This window comes from Anas acuta, chromosome 23 (genome assembly GCF_963932015.1).
Source record: "Anas acuta chromosome 23, bAnaAcu1.1, whole genome shotgun sequence".
Taxonomy (NCBI): Eukaryota; Metazoa; Chordata; class Aves; order Anseriformes; family Anatidae; genus Anas; species Anas acuta.
In genome coordinates this window covers 150,957-164,094 of record NC_089001.1, presented here as the reverse complement: position 1 = coordinate 164,094, position 13,138 = coordinate 150,957, and the positions used below count along the sequence as shown (strand labels likewise).

The 13,138-nt window shown below is 63.4% G+C and overlaps 1 protein-coding gene across 1 annotated transcript; it reads right to left on the bottom strand.

The window, feature by feature from the left end:
* Positions 1-2,146: 2,146 nt before the first annotated feature.
* LOC137843789 (circumsporozoite protein-like) lies at positions 2,147-3,130 on the bottom strand. Its single transcript, XM_068659432.1, has 2 exons — positions 3,103-3,130; positions 2,147-2,991 (listed from the first exon to the last, which is right to left on the bottom strand). Exons 1-2 carry the CDS (start codon positions 3,128-3,130, stop codon positions 2,147-2,149), a joined length of 873 nt encoding a protein of 290 aa, XP_068515533.1.
* Between the last annotated feature and the right edge of the window lie 10,008 nt (positions 3,131-13,138).

The following is a 13,138-nucleotide window of genomic DNA, read 5'->3' as shown; positions in this document are numbered from 1 at the left end:
CTTTCTCCTAGGGATTTTTTTCAGACAACGGATCTTTTTTTTTTTTCTTTTTTTTGGAACAAAAAGGAAGGAAGAAAACACTTGAAAGACACTTAACTGTGAAATGCACTGAGTCTTGAGGAATGAAGTAGTCTGTGCCATGGAGAAACAGTCTGAAGTTGCTCTGTCCAGAGGATCTTTTCAAGAAAAAACTTGTGCTTTTGGGGAAAAAAGCCACCACAAACTTCTGAATTGAACTAATTGTCTGTTTTAGTGGGACTGGGATGTTTTTGTTATATTTGACAATATGCAACACAGTGTGTTTGTTTGTTATTTATCATTTTTTAAAGATACCTATGACATGCTTTCAGGTCTACAATGCAGCATCTTAAAATTTCTGGGAACAGGCCGAGGAGAGGAGAAAGGTTGGTTTTATTTTTTGCAATCCTGTTTCCTAAAGCTACCAAGCCAAGTGTGTTTGTTCCATTGGTCCACTATGCTTCAGAGGAATGATGTGTGTAATTACATCTCCATTTTAAAAACATGCAGTGTAACAAGCTGAATGGAGTCGCTTTCACCCACATCCTTGGAGCTGTGCAGGGATGGGATGGGATGGAGCAGAGAGGAAGCTCCCTTTGCAAACGGCTACGCAAACTCCATAGCTCGTGGTGACGAATTAGATAGGGTTGTGTGCGCAGTGACAAAGAGCTGGGTGAGAAGAAAAGCAGAATTGTAAGAGAAATTTGGAAATGCAGGGAGAGGTACTCCGAATCCTCTGTGTTTCATTAGGAGACAGGTTTTCAATGATGTTCTCTGTTAGAAACAGCTTTTATGGTGCCAAACTCGGTAAGAGCAGACTGCACTTTGTTGTCTGATTACAGCATGGAAAAGGCAGTCCTCTCCCCTTGCACCCTCACCGTATGGAGGAACAATTTCCGGAGGGCCATGTTGGGTGCCCAAAGCATGCCGGGAAATGTAGTTCTCGGACTCCGAACTTCCGGGAGGCCATGTTGGGTGCCCGGAGCATGCCGGGAAATGAAGTTCTGGGACTCCCGACTTCCGGGAGGTCACGTTGACTGCCCAGAGCACGCCGGGAAATGTAGTTCTCGGACTCTAGACTTCCGGGAGGCAATGTTGGGTGCCCAGAGCATACCGGGAAATGTAGTTCTGGGACTCCAGACTTCTGGGAGGCCATGTTGAATCCCCAGAGCACGGTGGGAGATGTAGTTCTGGCACTCTGGCAATTTGCTTTGTGGTTCTGGGTCCCTTATGATTTTGGCAGAATTACAGGGCTTTCTGTGAGTCTTTGCCTGTATGTGAAATCTTATCAAAGTCACAACCTTGCTGTTAAAGTGATGGAGCAGGTTTTAGGAGAAATGTATGATGGAGTCTCCTTGTATGAGCATGTATCTGCAAATGGCAGCAGTGGGCATGTAAGGGGTAGCCTGTTTCAGGTCTAGGGACGGTTTTTTTATATTTCTGGATCTTTTGCCTGTGGGTTTGCTGTCTGTCTAGTCTTTAGACCTTGCAGCCTACTAGGGTTTATGTCCTTGAGTTAGGGTTAGGGTTAGGGTTAAGGTTAGGGTAAGGGTTAGGGTTAGGGTTAGGGATAGGGTTAGGGTTAGGGATAGGGGTTAGGGTCAGTGGTTAAGGTTAGGGCGCATGGTTAGGGTTAGGGTGCGGGGTTAGGGTTAGGGCGCGGTTAGGGTTCGGGTTAGGGTTCGGGTTAGGGTTCGGGTTTGGGTTCGGGTTTGGGTTAGAGTTCGGGCGCGGGTTAGGGTTAGGTTAGGTTTCGGGTTTGGGTTCGGGTTCGGTTTAGGGTTAGGGTTAGGGTTCGGGGTCGGGTTAGGGTTCGGGTTCGGGTGCGGGTGCGGGTTAGGTTAGGGTTAGGGTTTGGGTTCGGGTTCGGGTTAGGGTTCGGGTTCGGGTTAGGGTTCGGGTTCAGGTTCGGGTTCGGGTTAGGGTTCGGGTTCAGGTTCGGGTTCTCGTTAGGGTTCGGGTTCGGGTGTGGGTTCGGGTTAGGGTTCGGGTTCGGGTTCGGTTTAGGTTAGGGTTCGGGTTTGGGTTATTGTTCGGATTGGGGTTCGGGTTTGGGTTAGGTTAGGGTTCGGGTTAGGTTTCGGGTTTGGGTTAGGGTTAGGTTTCGGGTTCGGGTTCGGGTGTGGATTCAGGTTCGGGTTAGGGTTCGGGTTTGGGTTCGGGTGCGGGTTCGGGTTTGGTTTAGGGTTCGGGTTAGGTTAGGGTTCGGGTGTGGGTTCGGGTCGGTGTTAAGGTTCGGGTTCGGGTTAGGGTTCGGGTTAGGGTTAAGGTTCGGGTTCGGGCTAGGTTTCGCGTTAGGGTTCGGGTTCTGGTTCGGGTTCGGGTTAGGGTTCGGGTTAGGGTTCGTGTGTGGGTTCAGGTTAAGGTTCAGGTTAGGGTTCGGGTTAGGGTTAGGGTTCGGGTTTGGGTTAGGGTTAGGGTTCGGGTTAGGGTTAGGGTTTGGGTTCGGGTTCGTGTTCGGGGTAGGGTTCGGGTTCCGGTTCGGGTTCCAGTTCGGGTTCATGTTAGGATTCGGGTTTGGGTTAGGGTTAGGGTTCGGGTTAGGGTTCGCGTTTGGGTTTGGGTTCGGCTTAGGGTTCAGGTTCGGGTTCGGGTTAGGGTTCAGGTTCGGGTTAGGGTTCGGGTTAGGGTTTGGGTTCGGGTTTGTGTTCGTGTGCGGGTTCTTGTTAGGGTTAGGCTTAGGGTTCGGGTTCAGGTTAGGGTTCGGGTGCGGGTTCGCATTTGGGTTCGGGTTTGGTTTAGGGTTCTGGTTAAGGTTCGGGTTCGGGTTTGGGTTTGTGTTCGGGTTCAGGTTCGGGTGCGGGTTAGGGTTCGGGTGCGTGTTAGGGTTCGGGTGCGGGTTCGGGTTTGGGTTCAGGTTAGGGTTCCGGTTAGGGTTCGGGTTAGGGTTAGGGTTCGGGTTCGGGTTAGGGTTCGGGTTCGGGTTAGGGTTTGGGTTCGGTGCCGCCTGGACACCTTTAAGCGCCGCGCTGCCTGGACACCTTTAAGCGCGGCGCCGCCCGGACACATTTTAGCGTGGCGCCGCCCGGGCACATTTAAGCGCGACGCCGCCTTGCACGTATTAGCGCGCCGCCGCCCGGATACAGTTAAGCTCGGCGCCGCCCGGACACATTTAAGCGCGATGCCGCCCGGACACATTTAAGCGCGGCGCCGCCCGGACACTTTTTAGCGCGGCGCCGCCCGGACACATTTAAGAGCGGCGCCGCCCGGACACATTTAAGCGCGGCGCCGCCCGGACACATTTTAGCGCGGCGCAGCCCGGGCACATTTAAGCGCGGCGCAGCCCGGGCACATTTAAGCGAGGCGCCGCCCGGGCACATTTAAGCGCGGCGCCGCCCGGAAACATTTAAGCGCGGCGCCGCCCGGAAACATTTAAGCGCGGCGCCGCCCGGGCACATTTAAGCGCGGCGCCGCCCGGGCACATTTAAGCGCGGCGCCGCCCGGACACATTTAAGCGCGGCGCCGCCCGGGCACATTTAAGCGCGGCGCCGCCCGGGCACATTTAAGCGCGGCGCCGCCCGGAAACATTAAAGCGCGACGCTGCCCGGGCACATTTAATCGCGACGCCGCCCGGAAACATTTAAGCGCGGCGCCGCCCGGACACATTTTAGCGCGGCGCTGCCCGGGCACATTTTAGCGCGGCACCGCCCGGACACATTTAAGCGCAGCGCAGCCCGGGCACATTTTAGCGCGGCACCGCCCGGACACATTTAAGCGCGACGCTGCCCGGGCACATTTAATCGCGACGCCGCCCGGAAACATTTAAGCGCGGCGCCGCCCGGACACATTTCAGCGTGGTGCCGTCCGGAAACAACGGTTTGGGGGTTGGGGTTGGGTAGTTGGGGGGTTAGGGGTTGCGGGGGGGTTATGATTAGAGGGTTAGGGTTAGATCAGTTAGGGTTAGGGGGTTAGGGGGTTGGGGGGGTTAGGGTTAGAGGGTTAGGGTTAGGGTTAGATCCGTTAGGGTTAGGGGGTTAGGGGGTTTGGGCGTTAGGGTTAGAGGATTAGGGTTAGATCCGTTAGGGTTAGGGGGTTAGGGTTGGGGGTTAGGGGGTTGGGGGGTCGGGGTTAGGGGGTTTGGGGGTTGGGGTTGGGTACTTGGGGGGTTAGGGTTAGGGGGTTTGGGGGTTGGGGTTGGGTACTTGGGGGGTTAGGGTTGGGTAGTTAGGAGTTTGGGGGGTTAGGGTTAGAGGGTTAGGGTTAGGGTTTGATCCGTTAGGGTTAGGGGGTTATGGTTGGGGGGTTGGGGGTTAGGGTTGGGGGGTTAGGGTTAGGGGGTTTGGGGGTTGGGGTTGGGTACTTGTGGCCCGCGGGGCGCCCGGTGGCCCTACCGGCGTCACCAGCGACCACCTTGGGGTCAACGGCAGCGGTTTTGGGGTTTCGGTCTGGTGGGTGCTGACATGCCCCCCCCCCGCAACCCCCCAGGCATCCTGGCCCTGCAGCTGCCCCCGGGGGGGCTCGACGCTGAGTCCTACAGGTGAGAACCAGTCCCCTCCGCCCCCTAAATGCGCCCCCAACCCCCAAAATGCCCCCAGACCCCCCCCAAATTGACCCCCCCCAATTTATTCCCCCCCCTCAAGCGCTTGCCTCCACCTGGCCGAGATGCAGCATCGGGTGCGGAAGGCGCTGGCAGAGTGCGAGCGGCTGCTGCGGGCACGGGTAGGACGGTGGGGGAGACAAATTGGGGGGGGGGCACCAAGAGGGGGGGGTCCATGGGGCTTGGGGGGACCCCAAGAGTGGGGGGAACCAAAATGAGGGGGGAACCAAGTTTGCGGGGTGCGGTGCCGGGGGGACGCATTTGCGGGGCGCACCGGGAGGGGGGTCCATGGGGCTAGGGGGGACCCGAGCGGAGGGGCGGGGGGGGGGGGGAACCAAAATGAGGGGGGAACCAAGTGTGTGGGGTTTTGTTTCCGGGGGGACACATTTGCTGGGTGCACCGGGGGGGGGGGGGGGGGGGGGGACCAAAATGAGGTGGGAACCAAGTGTGCGGGGTTTTGTTTCCGGGGGGACACATTTGTGGGGCGCACCGGGGGGGGGAACCAAAATGAGGGGGGAACCAAGTGTGCGGGGTTTTGTTTCCGGGGGACACATTTGTGGGGCGCACCGGGGGGGGGTCCATGGGGTTAGGGTTTGGGTTAGGGTTAGATCCGTTAGGGTTAGGGGATTAGGGTTGGGGTTCGGGGGTTAGGGTTGGGGGTTTAGGATTGGGGGTTAGGGGTTGGGGGGTTAGGGTTAGAGGATTAGGGTTAGGGTTAGATCTATTAGGGTTGGGGGGTTAGGGTTAGATCTGTTAGGGTTAGGGGGTTAGGGTTGGGGGGTTAGGGGGTTGGGGGGTTAGGGTTAGAGGATTAGGGTTAGGGTTAGATCTATTAGGGTTGGGGGGTTAGGGTTAGATCCGTTAGGGTTAGGGGGTTAGGGTTGGGGGGTTAGGGGGTTGGGGGGTTAGGGTTAGAGGGTTAGGGTTAGATCCGTTAGGGTTAGGGGGTTAGGGTTGGGGGGTTAGGGGGTTGGGGGGTTAGGGTTAGAGGGTTAGGGTTAGGGTTAGATCCGTTAGGGTTGGGGGGTTAGGGGGTTGGGGGGGTTAGGGTTAGAGGGTTAGGGTTAGGCTTAGATCTGTTAGGGTTAGGGGGTTAGGGGGTTTGGGCGTTAGGGTTAGAGGGTTAGGGTTAGATCCGTTAGGGTTAGGGGGTTAGGGGGTTTGGGCGTTAGGGTTAGAGGATTAGGCTTAGATCCGTTAGGGTTAGGGGGTTAGGGGGTTTGGGCGTTAGGGTTAGAGGGTTAGGGTTAGATCCGTTAGGGTTGGGGGGTTAGGGGGTTGGGGGGTTAGGGTTTAAAGGATTAGGGTTAGGCTTAGATCCGTTAGGGTTAGGGGGTTAGGGGGTTTGGGAGTTAGGGTTAGAGGATTAGGGTTAGATCGTTAGGTTAGGGGGTTAGGGTTGGGGTTTAGGTTTGGGGGTTAGGGGGTTGGGGGGTTAGGGTTAGGGGGTTTGCGGGTTGGGGTTGGGTACTTGGGGGCTAGGATGGGGGGTTAGGGTTAGAGGATTAGGGTTAGGGTTAGATCTTTTAGGGTTGGGGGGTTAGGGTTAGATCCGTTAGGGTTAGGGGGTTAGGGTTGGGGGGTCGGGGGTTAGGGTTTGGGGGTTAGGGTTAGAGGGTTAGCGTTAGGGTTAGATCGGTTTGGGGGTCAGGGTTAGTGTTGGGGGTTGGGGGGTTGGGGGTTAGGGTTAGAGGGTTAGGGTTAGGGTTAGATCGGTTGGGGGGGTCGGGGGTTTAGGGTTGGGGGGTTAGGGGGTTGGGGGTTAGGGTTAGAGGGTTAGGGTTAGGGTTAGATCCGTTAGGGTTAGGGGGTTATGGTTGGGGGGTCGGGGGTTAGGTTTGGGGGGTTAGGGTTAGGGGGTTTGGGGGTTGGGGTTGGGTACTTGTGGCCCGCGGGGCGCCCGGTGGCCCTACCGGCGTCACCAGCGACCACCTTGGGGTCAACGGCGGCGGTTTTTGGGGTTTCGGTCTGGGGGGTGCTGACATGCCCCCCCCCCGCACCCCCCCAGGCATCCTGGCCCTGCAGCTGCCCCCGGGGGGGCTCGACGCCGAGTCCTACAGTGAGAACCAGTCCCCTCCGCCCCCTAAATGCGCCCCCAACCTCAAAAGGCCCCCAGACCCCCCCAAATTGACCCCCCCGAATTTATTCCCCCCCTCCAGCGCTTGCCTCAACCTGGCCGAGATGCAGCATCGGGTGCGGAAGGCGCTGGCAGAGTGCGAGCGGCTGCTGCGGGCACGGGTAGGACGGTGGGGGAGACAAATTGGGGGGGGGGGGAACCAAGAGGGGGGGGTCCATGGGGCTTGGGGGGACCCCAAGAGTGGGGGGGAAGCAAAATGAGGGGGGAACCAAGTTTGCGGGGTTTTGTTTTCGGGGGGACACATTTGTGGGGCGCACCGGGGGGGGGAACCAAAAGGAGGGGGGAACCAAGTTTGCGGGTTTTTGTTTCCGGGGGGACACATTTGTGGGGCGCACCCGGGGGGGGGAACCAAAATGAGGGGGGAACCAAGTGTGCGGGGTTTTATTTCCGGGGGGACACATTTGTGGGGAGCACCGGGAGGGAACCAAAAGGAGGGGGGAACCAAGTTTGCGGGGTTTTGTTTCCGGGAGGACACATTTGTGGGGTGCACCGGGGGGGGAACCAAAATGAGGAGGGAACCAAATGTGCGGGGTGCGGGTTCTGGGGGACGCATTTGCGGGGCGCTCCGGGGGGGAACCAAAATGAGGGGGGAACCAAGTGTGCGGGGTGAGGTTGTCGGGGGGACGCCCTTAGGGTTAGGGTTGGGGTTGGAGTTGGGGTTCGGGTTAGGTTAGGGTTAGGGATAGGCCGCCCCCTGCTGGTGGAAAAGGGGTACTGCAGGCGGCCGAGGGGGAGCTCATGCCCGGTGACGCCCGAGGGCGCCCCTCTGCCGCCACCTGCTGGTGGAAAAGGGGTACTGCGGGCGGCCGAGGGGAGCTCATGCCCGGTGACGCCCGAGGGCGGCCCTCTGCCGCCACCTGCTGTGGAAAAGGGGGTACTGCGGGCGGCCGAGGGGAGCTCATGCCCGGTGACGCCCGAGGGCGCCCCTCTGCCGCCACCTGCTGGTGGAAAAGGGGTACTGCGGGCGGCCGAGGGGAGCTCATGCCCGGTGACGCCCGAGGGCGGCCCTCTGCCGCCACCTGCTGGTGGAAAAGGGGTACTGCGGGCGGCCGAGGGGAGCTCATGCCCGGTGACGCTTGAGGGCGGCCCTCTGCCGCCACCTGCTGGTGGAAAAGGGGTACTGCGGGCGGCCGAGGGGAGCTCATGCCCGGTGACGCCCGAGGGCGGCCCTCTGCCGCCACCTGCTGGTGGAAAAGGGGTACTGCGGGCGGCCGAGGGGAGCTCATGCCCGGTGACGCCCGAGGGCGCCTTTCTGCCGCCACTGCTGGTGGAAAAGGGGTACTGCGGGCGGCCGAGGGGAGCTCATGGCTCCCCTGGCCGAGATGCAGCGTCGGGTGCGGGAGGCGCTGGCGGATCGCGAGCGGCTCCTGCGGGCACGGGTAGGACGGGCGGGGGGGGGCGCCAAAGGGGAGGGGGTCCATGGGTTTTGGGGGGACTCCAAGGGGGGGGGGGGGACCAAGATGAGGGGGGAACCAAGTGTGCGGGGTTCGTTTGCCGGGGAGACGCATATGCGGGGTGCGCCGGGTGGGGGAACCAAAATGAGGGGGGAACCAAATGTGCGGGGTGCGGGTTCTGGGGGGACACTTTTGTGGGGCGCACCGGGGGGAACCAAAATGAGGGGGGAACCAAGTGTGCGGGGTTCGGGTTCCGGGGGGACAAATTTGCGGGGCGCACCGGGGGGAACCAAAAGAAGGGGGGAACCAAGTGTGCGGGGTGCGGGTTCTGGGGGGACGCATTTGCGGGGCGCTCCGGGGGGGAACCAAAATGAGGGGGGAACCAAGTGTGCGGGGTGAGGTTGTCGGGGGGACGCCATTAGGGTTAGGGTTGGGGTTGGAGTTGGGGTTCGGGTTAGGTTAGGGTTAGGGATAGGCCGCCCCCTGCTGGTGGAAAAGGGGTACTGCAGGCGGCCGAGGGGAGCTCATGCCCGGTGACGCCCGAGGGCGCCCCTCTGCCGCCACCTGCTGGTGGAAAAGGGGTACTGCGGGCGGCCGAGGGGAGCTCATGCCCGGTGACGCCCGAGGGCGCCCCTCTGCCGCCACCTGCTGGTGGAAAAGGGGTACTGCGGGCGGCCGAGGGGAGCTCATGCCCGGAGACGCCCGAGGGCGGCCCTCTGCCTCCACCTGCTGGTGGAAAAGGGGTACTGCGGGCGGCCGAGGGGAGCTCATGCCCGGTGACGCCCGAGGGCGGCCCTCTGCCGCCACCTGCTGGTGGAAAAGGGGTACTGCGGGCGGCCGAGGGGAGCTCATGCCCGGTGACGCCCGAGGGCGGCCCTCTGCCGCCACCTGCTGGTGGAAAAGGGGTACTGCGGGCGGCCGAGGAAAGCTCATGTCCGGTGACGCCCGAGGGCGGTCCTCTGCCGCCACCTGCTGGTGGAAAAGGGGTACTGCGGGCGGCCGAGGGGAGCTCATGCCCGGTGACGCCCGAGGGCGGCCCTCTGCCGCCACCTGCTGGTGGAAAAGTGGTACTGCGGGCGGCCGAGGGGAGCTCATGCCCGGTGACGCCCGAGGGCGCCCCTCTGCCGCCACCTGCTGGTGGAAAAGGGGTACTGCGGGCGGCCGAGGGGAGCTCATGCCCGGTGACGCCCGAGGGCGCCCCTCTGCCGCCACCTGCTGGTGGAAAAGTGGTACTGCGGGCGGCCGAGGGGAGCTCATGCCCGGTGACGCCCGAGGGCGCCCCTCTGCCGCCACCTGCTGGTGGAAAAGGGGTACTGCGGGCGGCCGAGGGGAGCTCATGCCCGGTGACGCCCGAGGGCGGCCCTCTGCCGCCACCTGCTGGTGGAAAAGGGGTACTGCGGGCGGCCGAGGGGAGCTCATGCCCGGTGACGCTTGAGGGCGGCCCTCTGCCGCCACCTGCTGGTGGAAAAGGGGTACTGCGGGCGGCCGAGGGGAGCTCATGCCCGGTGACGCCCGAGGGCGCCCCTCTGCCGCCACCTGCTGGAGGAAAAGGGGTACTGCGGGCGGCCGAGGGGAGCTCATGCCCGGTGACGCCCGAGGGCGCCCCTCTGCCGCCACCTGCTGGTGGAAAAGGGGTACTGCGGGCGGCCGAGGGGAGCTCATGCCCGGTGACGCCCGAGGGCGGCCCTCTGCCGCCACCTGCTTGTGGAAAAGGGGTACTGCGGGCGGCCGAGGGGAGCTCATGCCCGGTGACGCCCGAGGGCGCCCCTCTGCCGCCACCTGCTGGTGGAAAAGGGGTACTGCGGGCGGCCGAGGGGAGCTCATGCCCGGTGACGCCCGAGGGCGGCCCTCTGCCGCCACCTGCTGGTGGAAAAGGGGTACTGCGGGCGGCCGAGGAAAGCTCATGTCCGGGGACGCCCGAGGGCGCCCCTCTGCCGCCACCTGCTGGTGGAAAAGGGGTACTGCGGGCGGCCGAGGGGAGCTTATGCCTGTGACGCCCGAGGGCGGCCCTCTGCCGCCACCTGCTGGTGGAAAAGGGGTACTGCGGGCGGCCGAGGGGAGCTCATGCCCGGTGACGCCCGAGGGCGCCCCTCTGCCGCCACCTGCTGGTGGAAAAGGGGTACTGCGGGCGGCCGAGGGGAGCTCATGCCCGGAGACACCCGAGGGCGCCCCTCTGCCGCCACCTGCTGGTGGAAAAGGGGTACTGCGGGCGGCCGAGGGGAGCTCATGCCCGGTGCTGACATGTCCCCCCCGCACCCCCCCAGGCATCCTGGCCCTGCAGCTGCCCCCGGGGGGGCTCGACGCCGAGTTTTACAGGTGAGAACCAGTCCCCTCCGCCCCCTAAATGCGCCTCCAGACCCCCCCCAGTTTATTCCCCCCCCCAGCGCCTGCCTCCACCTGGCCGAGATGCAGCGTCGGGTGCGGGAGGCGCTGGCGGAGCGCGAGCGTCTGCTGCGGGCACGGGTAGGACGGGGGGTGGGGCACCAAGGGGGGGGGGTCCATGGGGCTTGGGGGGACCCCAAGGGGGGGGGGAACCAAAATGAGGGGGGAACCAAGTGTGCGGGGTGCGGGTTCCGGGGGGATACACTTGCCAGGTGCACCGGGGGGGGAACCAAAATGAGGGGGGAACCAAGTGTGCGGGGTGCGGGTTCCGGGGGGACACACTTGCCAGGCGCACCGGGGGGGGAACCAAAGTGAGGGGGGAACCAAGTGTGCGGGGTTCGGGTTCCGGGGGGACACATTTGCGGGGAGCACCGGGGGGGGAACCAAAAGGAGGGGGGAACCAAGTGTGCGGGGTGCGGGTTCTGGGGGGACACTTTTGTGGGAAGCACCGGGGGGAACTAAAATGAGGGGGGAACCAAGTGTGCGGGGTGCGGTTGCCGGGGGGACGCCCTTAGGGTTAGGGTTGGTGTTGGAGTTGGGGTTCGGATTAGGTTAGGGTTAGGGTTAGGCCGCCCCCTGCTGGTGGAAAAGGGGTACTGCAGGCGGCAGGGGGGAGCTCATGCCCGGTGACGCCCGAAGGCGCCCCTCTGCCGCCACCTGCTGGTGGAAAAGGGGTACAGCAGGTGGCCGAGGGGAGCTCATGCCCGGTGACACCCGAGGGCGCCCCTCTGCCGCCACCTGCTGGTGGAAATCGAGTACTGCAGGCGGCCAAGGAGAGCTCATGCCCGGTGATGCCCGAGGGCGCCCCTCTGCCGCCACCTGCTGCTGGAAAACGAGTACTGCAGGCGGCCGAGGGGAGCTCATGCCCGGTGACGCCCGAGGGCGCCCCTCTGCCGCCACCTGCTGGTGGAAAAGGGGTACTGCAGGCGGCCGAGGGGAGCTCATGCCCGGTGACGCCCGAGGGCGCCCCTCTGCCGCCACCTGCTGGTGGAAAAGGGGTACTGCAGGCGGCCGAGGGGAGCTCATGCCCGGTGACGCCCGAGGGCGCCCCTCTGCCGCCACCCGCTGGTGGAAAAGGGGTACTGCAGGCGGCCGAGGGGAGCTCATGCCAAGTGACGCCCAAAGGCGCCCCTCTGCCGCCACCTGCTGGTGGAAAAGGGGTACTGCAGGCGGCCGAGGGGAGCTCATGCCCGGTGACGCCCGAGGGCGCCCCTCTGCCGCCACCTGCTGGTGGAAAACGAGTACTGCAGGCGGCCGAGGGGAGCTCATGCCTGGTGACGCCAGAGGGCGCCCCTCTGCCGCCACCTGCTGGTGGAAAAGGGGTACTGCAGGCGGCCGAGGGGAGCTCATGCCCGGTGACGCCCGAGGGCGCCCCTCTGCCGCCACCTGCTGGTGGAAAAGGGGTACTGCAGGAGGCCGAGGGGAGCTCATGCCCGGTGACGCCCGAGGGCGCCCCTCTGCCGCCACCTGCTGGTGGAAAAGGAGTACTGCAGGCGGCCGAGTGGAGCTCATGCCCGGTGCTAACATGTCCCCCCCGCCACCCCCCAGGCATCCTGGCCCTGCAGCGGCCCCCGGGGGGGCTCGACGCCGAGTTCTACAGGTGAGAACCAGTCCCCTCCGCCCTCTAAATGCACCCACAGACCCCCCCCCAATTTATTCCCCCCCCAGCGCCTGCCTCCACCTGGCCGAGATGCAGCGTCGGGTGCGGGAGGCGCTGGCAGAGCGCGAGCGGCTGCTGCAAGCACGGGTAGGACGGGGGGTGGGGCACCAAGGGGGGGGGTCCATGGGGCTTGGGGGGACACCAAGGGGGGGGGGAACCAAAATGAGGGGGGAACCAAGTGTGCGGGGTGCGGGTTCCGGGGGGACACACTTGCCAGGCGCACCGGGGGGGGGAACCAAAGTGAGGGGGGAACCAAGTGTGCGGGGTTCGGGTTCCGGGGGGACACATTTGCGGGGCGCACCGGGGGGGGGAACCAAAATGAGGGGGGAACCAAGTGTGCGGGGTTCGGGTTCCGGGGGGACAAATTTGCGGGGCGCACCAGGGGGAACCAAAAGGAGGGGGGAACCAAGTGTGTGGGGTGCGGGTTCTGGGGGGACACTTTTGTGGGGCGCACCGGGGGGAACTAAAATGAGGGGGGAACCAAGTGTGCGGGGTGCGGTTGCCGGGGGGACGCCATTAGGGTTAAGGTTGGGGTTGGAGTTGGGGTTCGGGTTCGGTTAGGGTTAGGGTTAGGCCGCCCCCGGCTGGTGAAAAAGGGGTACTGCAGGCGGCCGGGGGGAGCTCATGCCCGGTGACGCCCGAGGGCGCCCCTCTGCCGCCACCTGCTGGTGGAAAAGGGGTACTGCAGGCGTCCGAGGGGAGCTCATGCCCGGTGACGCCCGAGGGCGCCCCTCTTCCGCCACCTGCTGGTGGAAAAGGGGTACTGCAGGCGGCCGAGGGGAGCTCATGCCCGGTGACGCCCGAGGGCGCCCCTCTGCCGCCACCTGCTGGTGGAAAAGGGGTACTGCAGGCGGCCGAGGGGAGCTCATGCCCGGTGACACCCGAGGGCGCCCCTCTGCCGCTACCTGCTGGTGGAAAAGGGGTACTGCAGGCGGCCGAGGGGAGCTCATGCCCGGTGACACCCGAGGGCGCCCCTCTGCCGCCACCTGCTGGTGGAAAAGGGGTACTGC

Bases quoted from the DNA above. Each gene is read 5' to 3' on its own strand.
- LOC137843789 (XM_068659432.1), bottom strand. From the start codon at position 3,130: ATGTGTCCGGGCGGCGCCGAGCTTAACT. The intron at 2,992-3,102 runs GTATCCGGGCGG...AAAGGTGTCCAG, and splicing joins GGGCGGCGCCGAGCTTAACT to GCAGCGCGGCGCTTAAAGGT.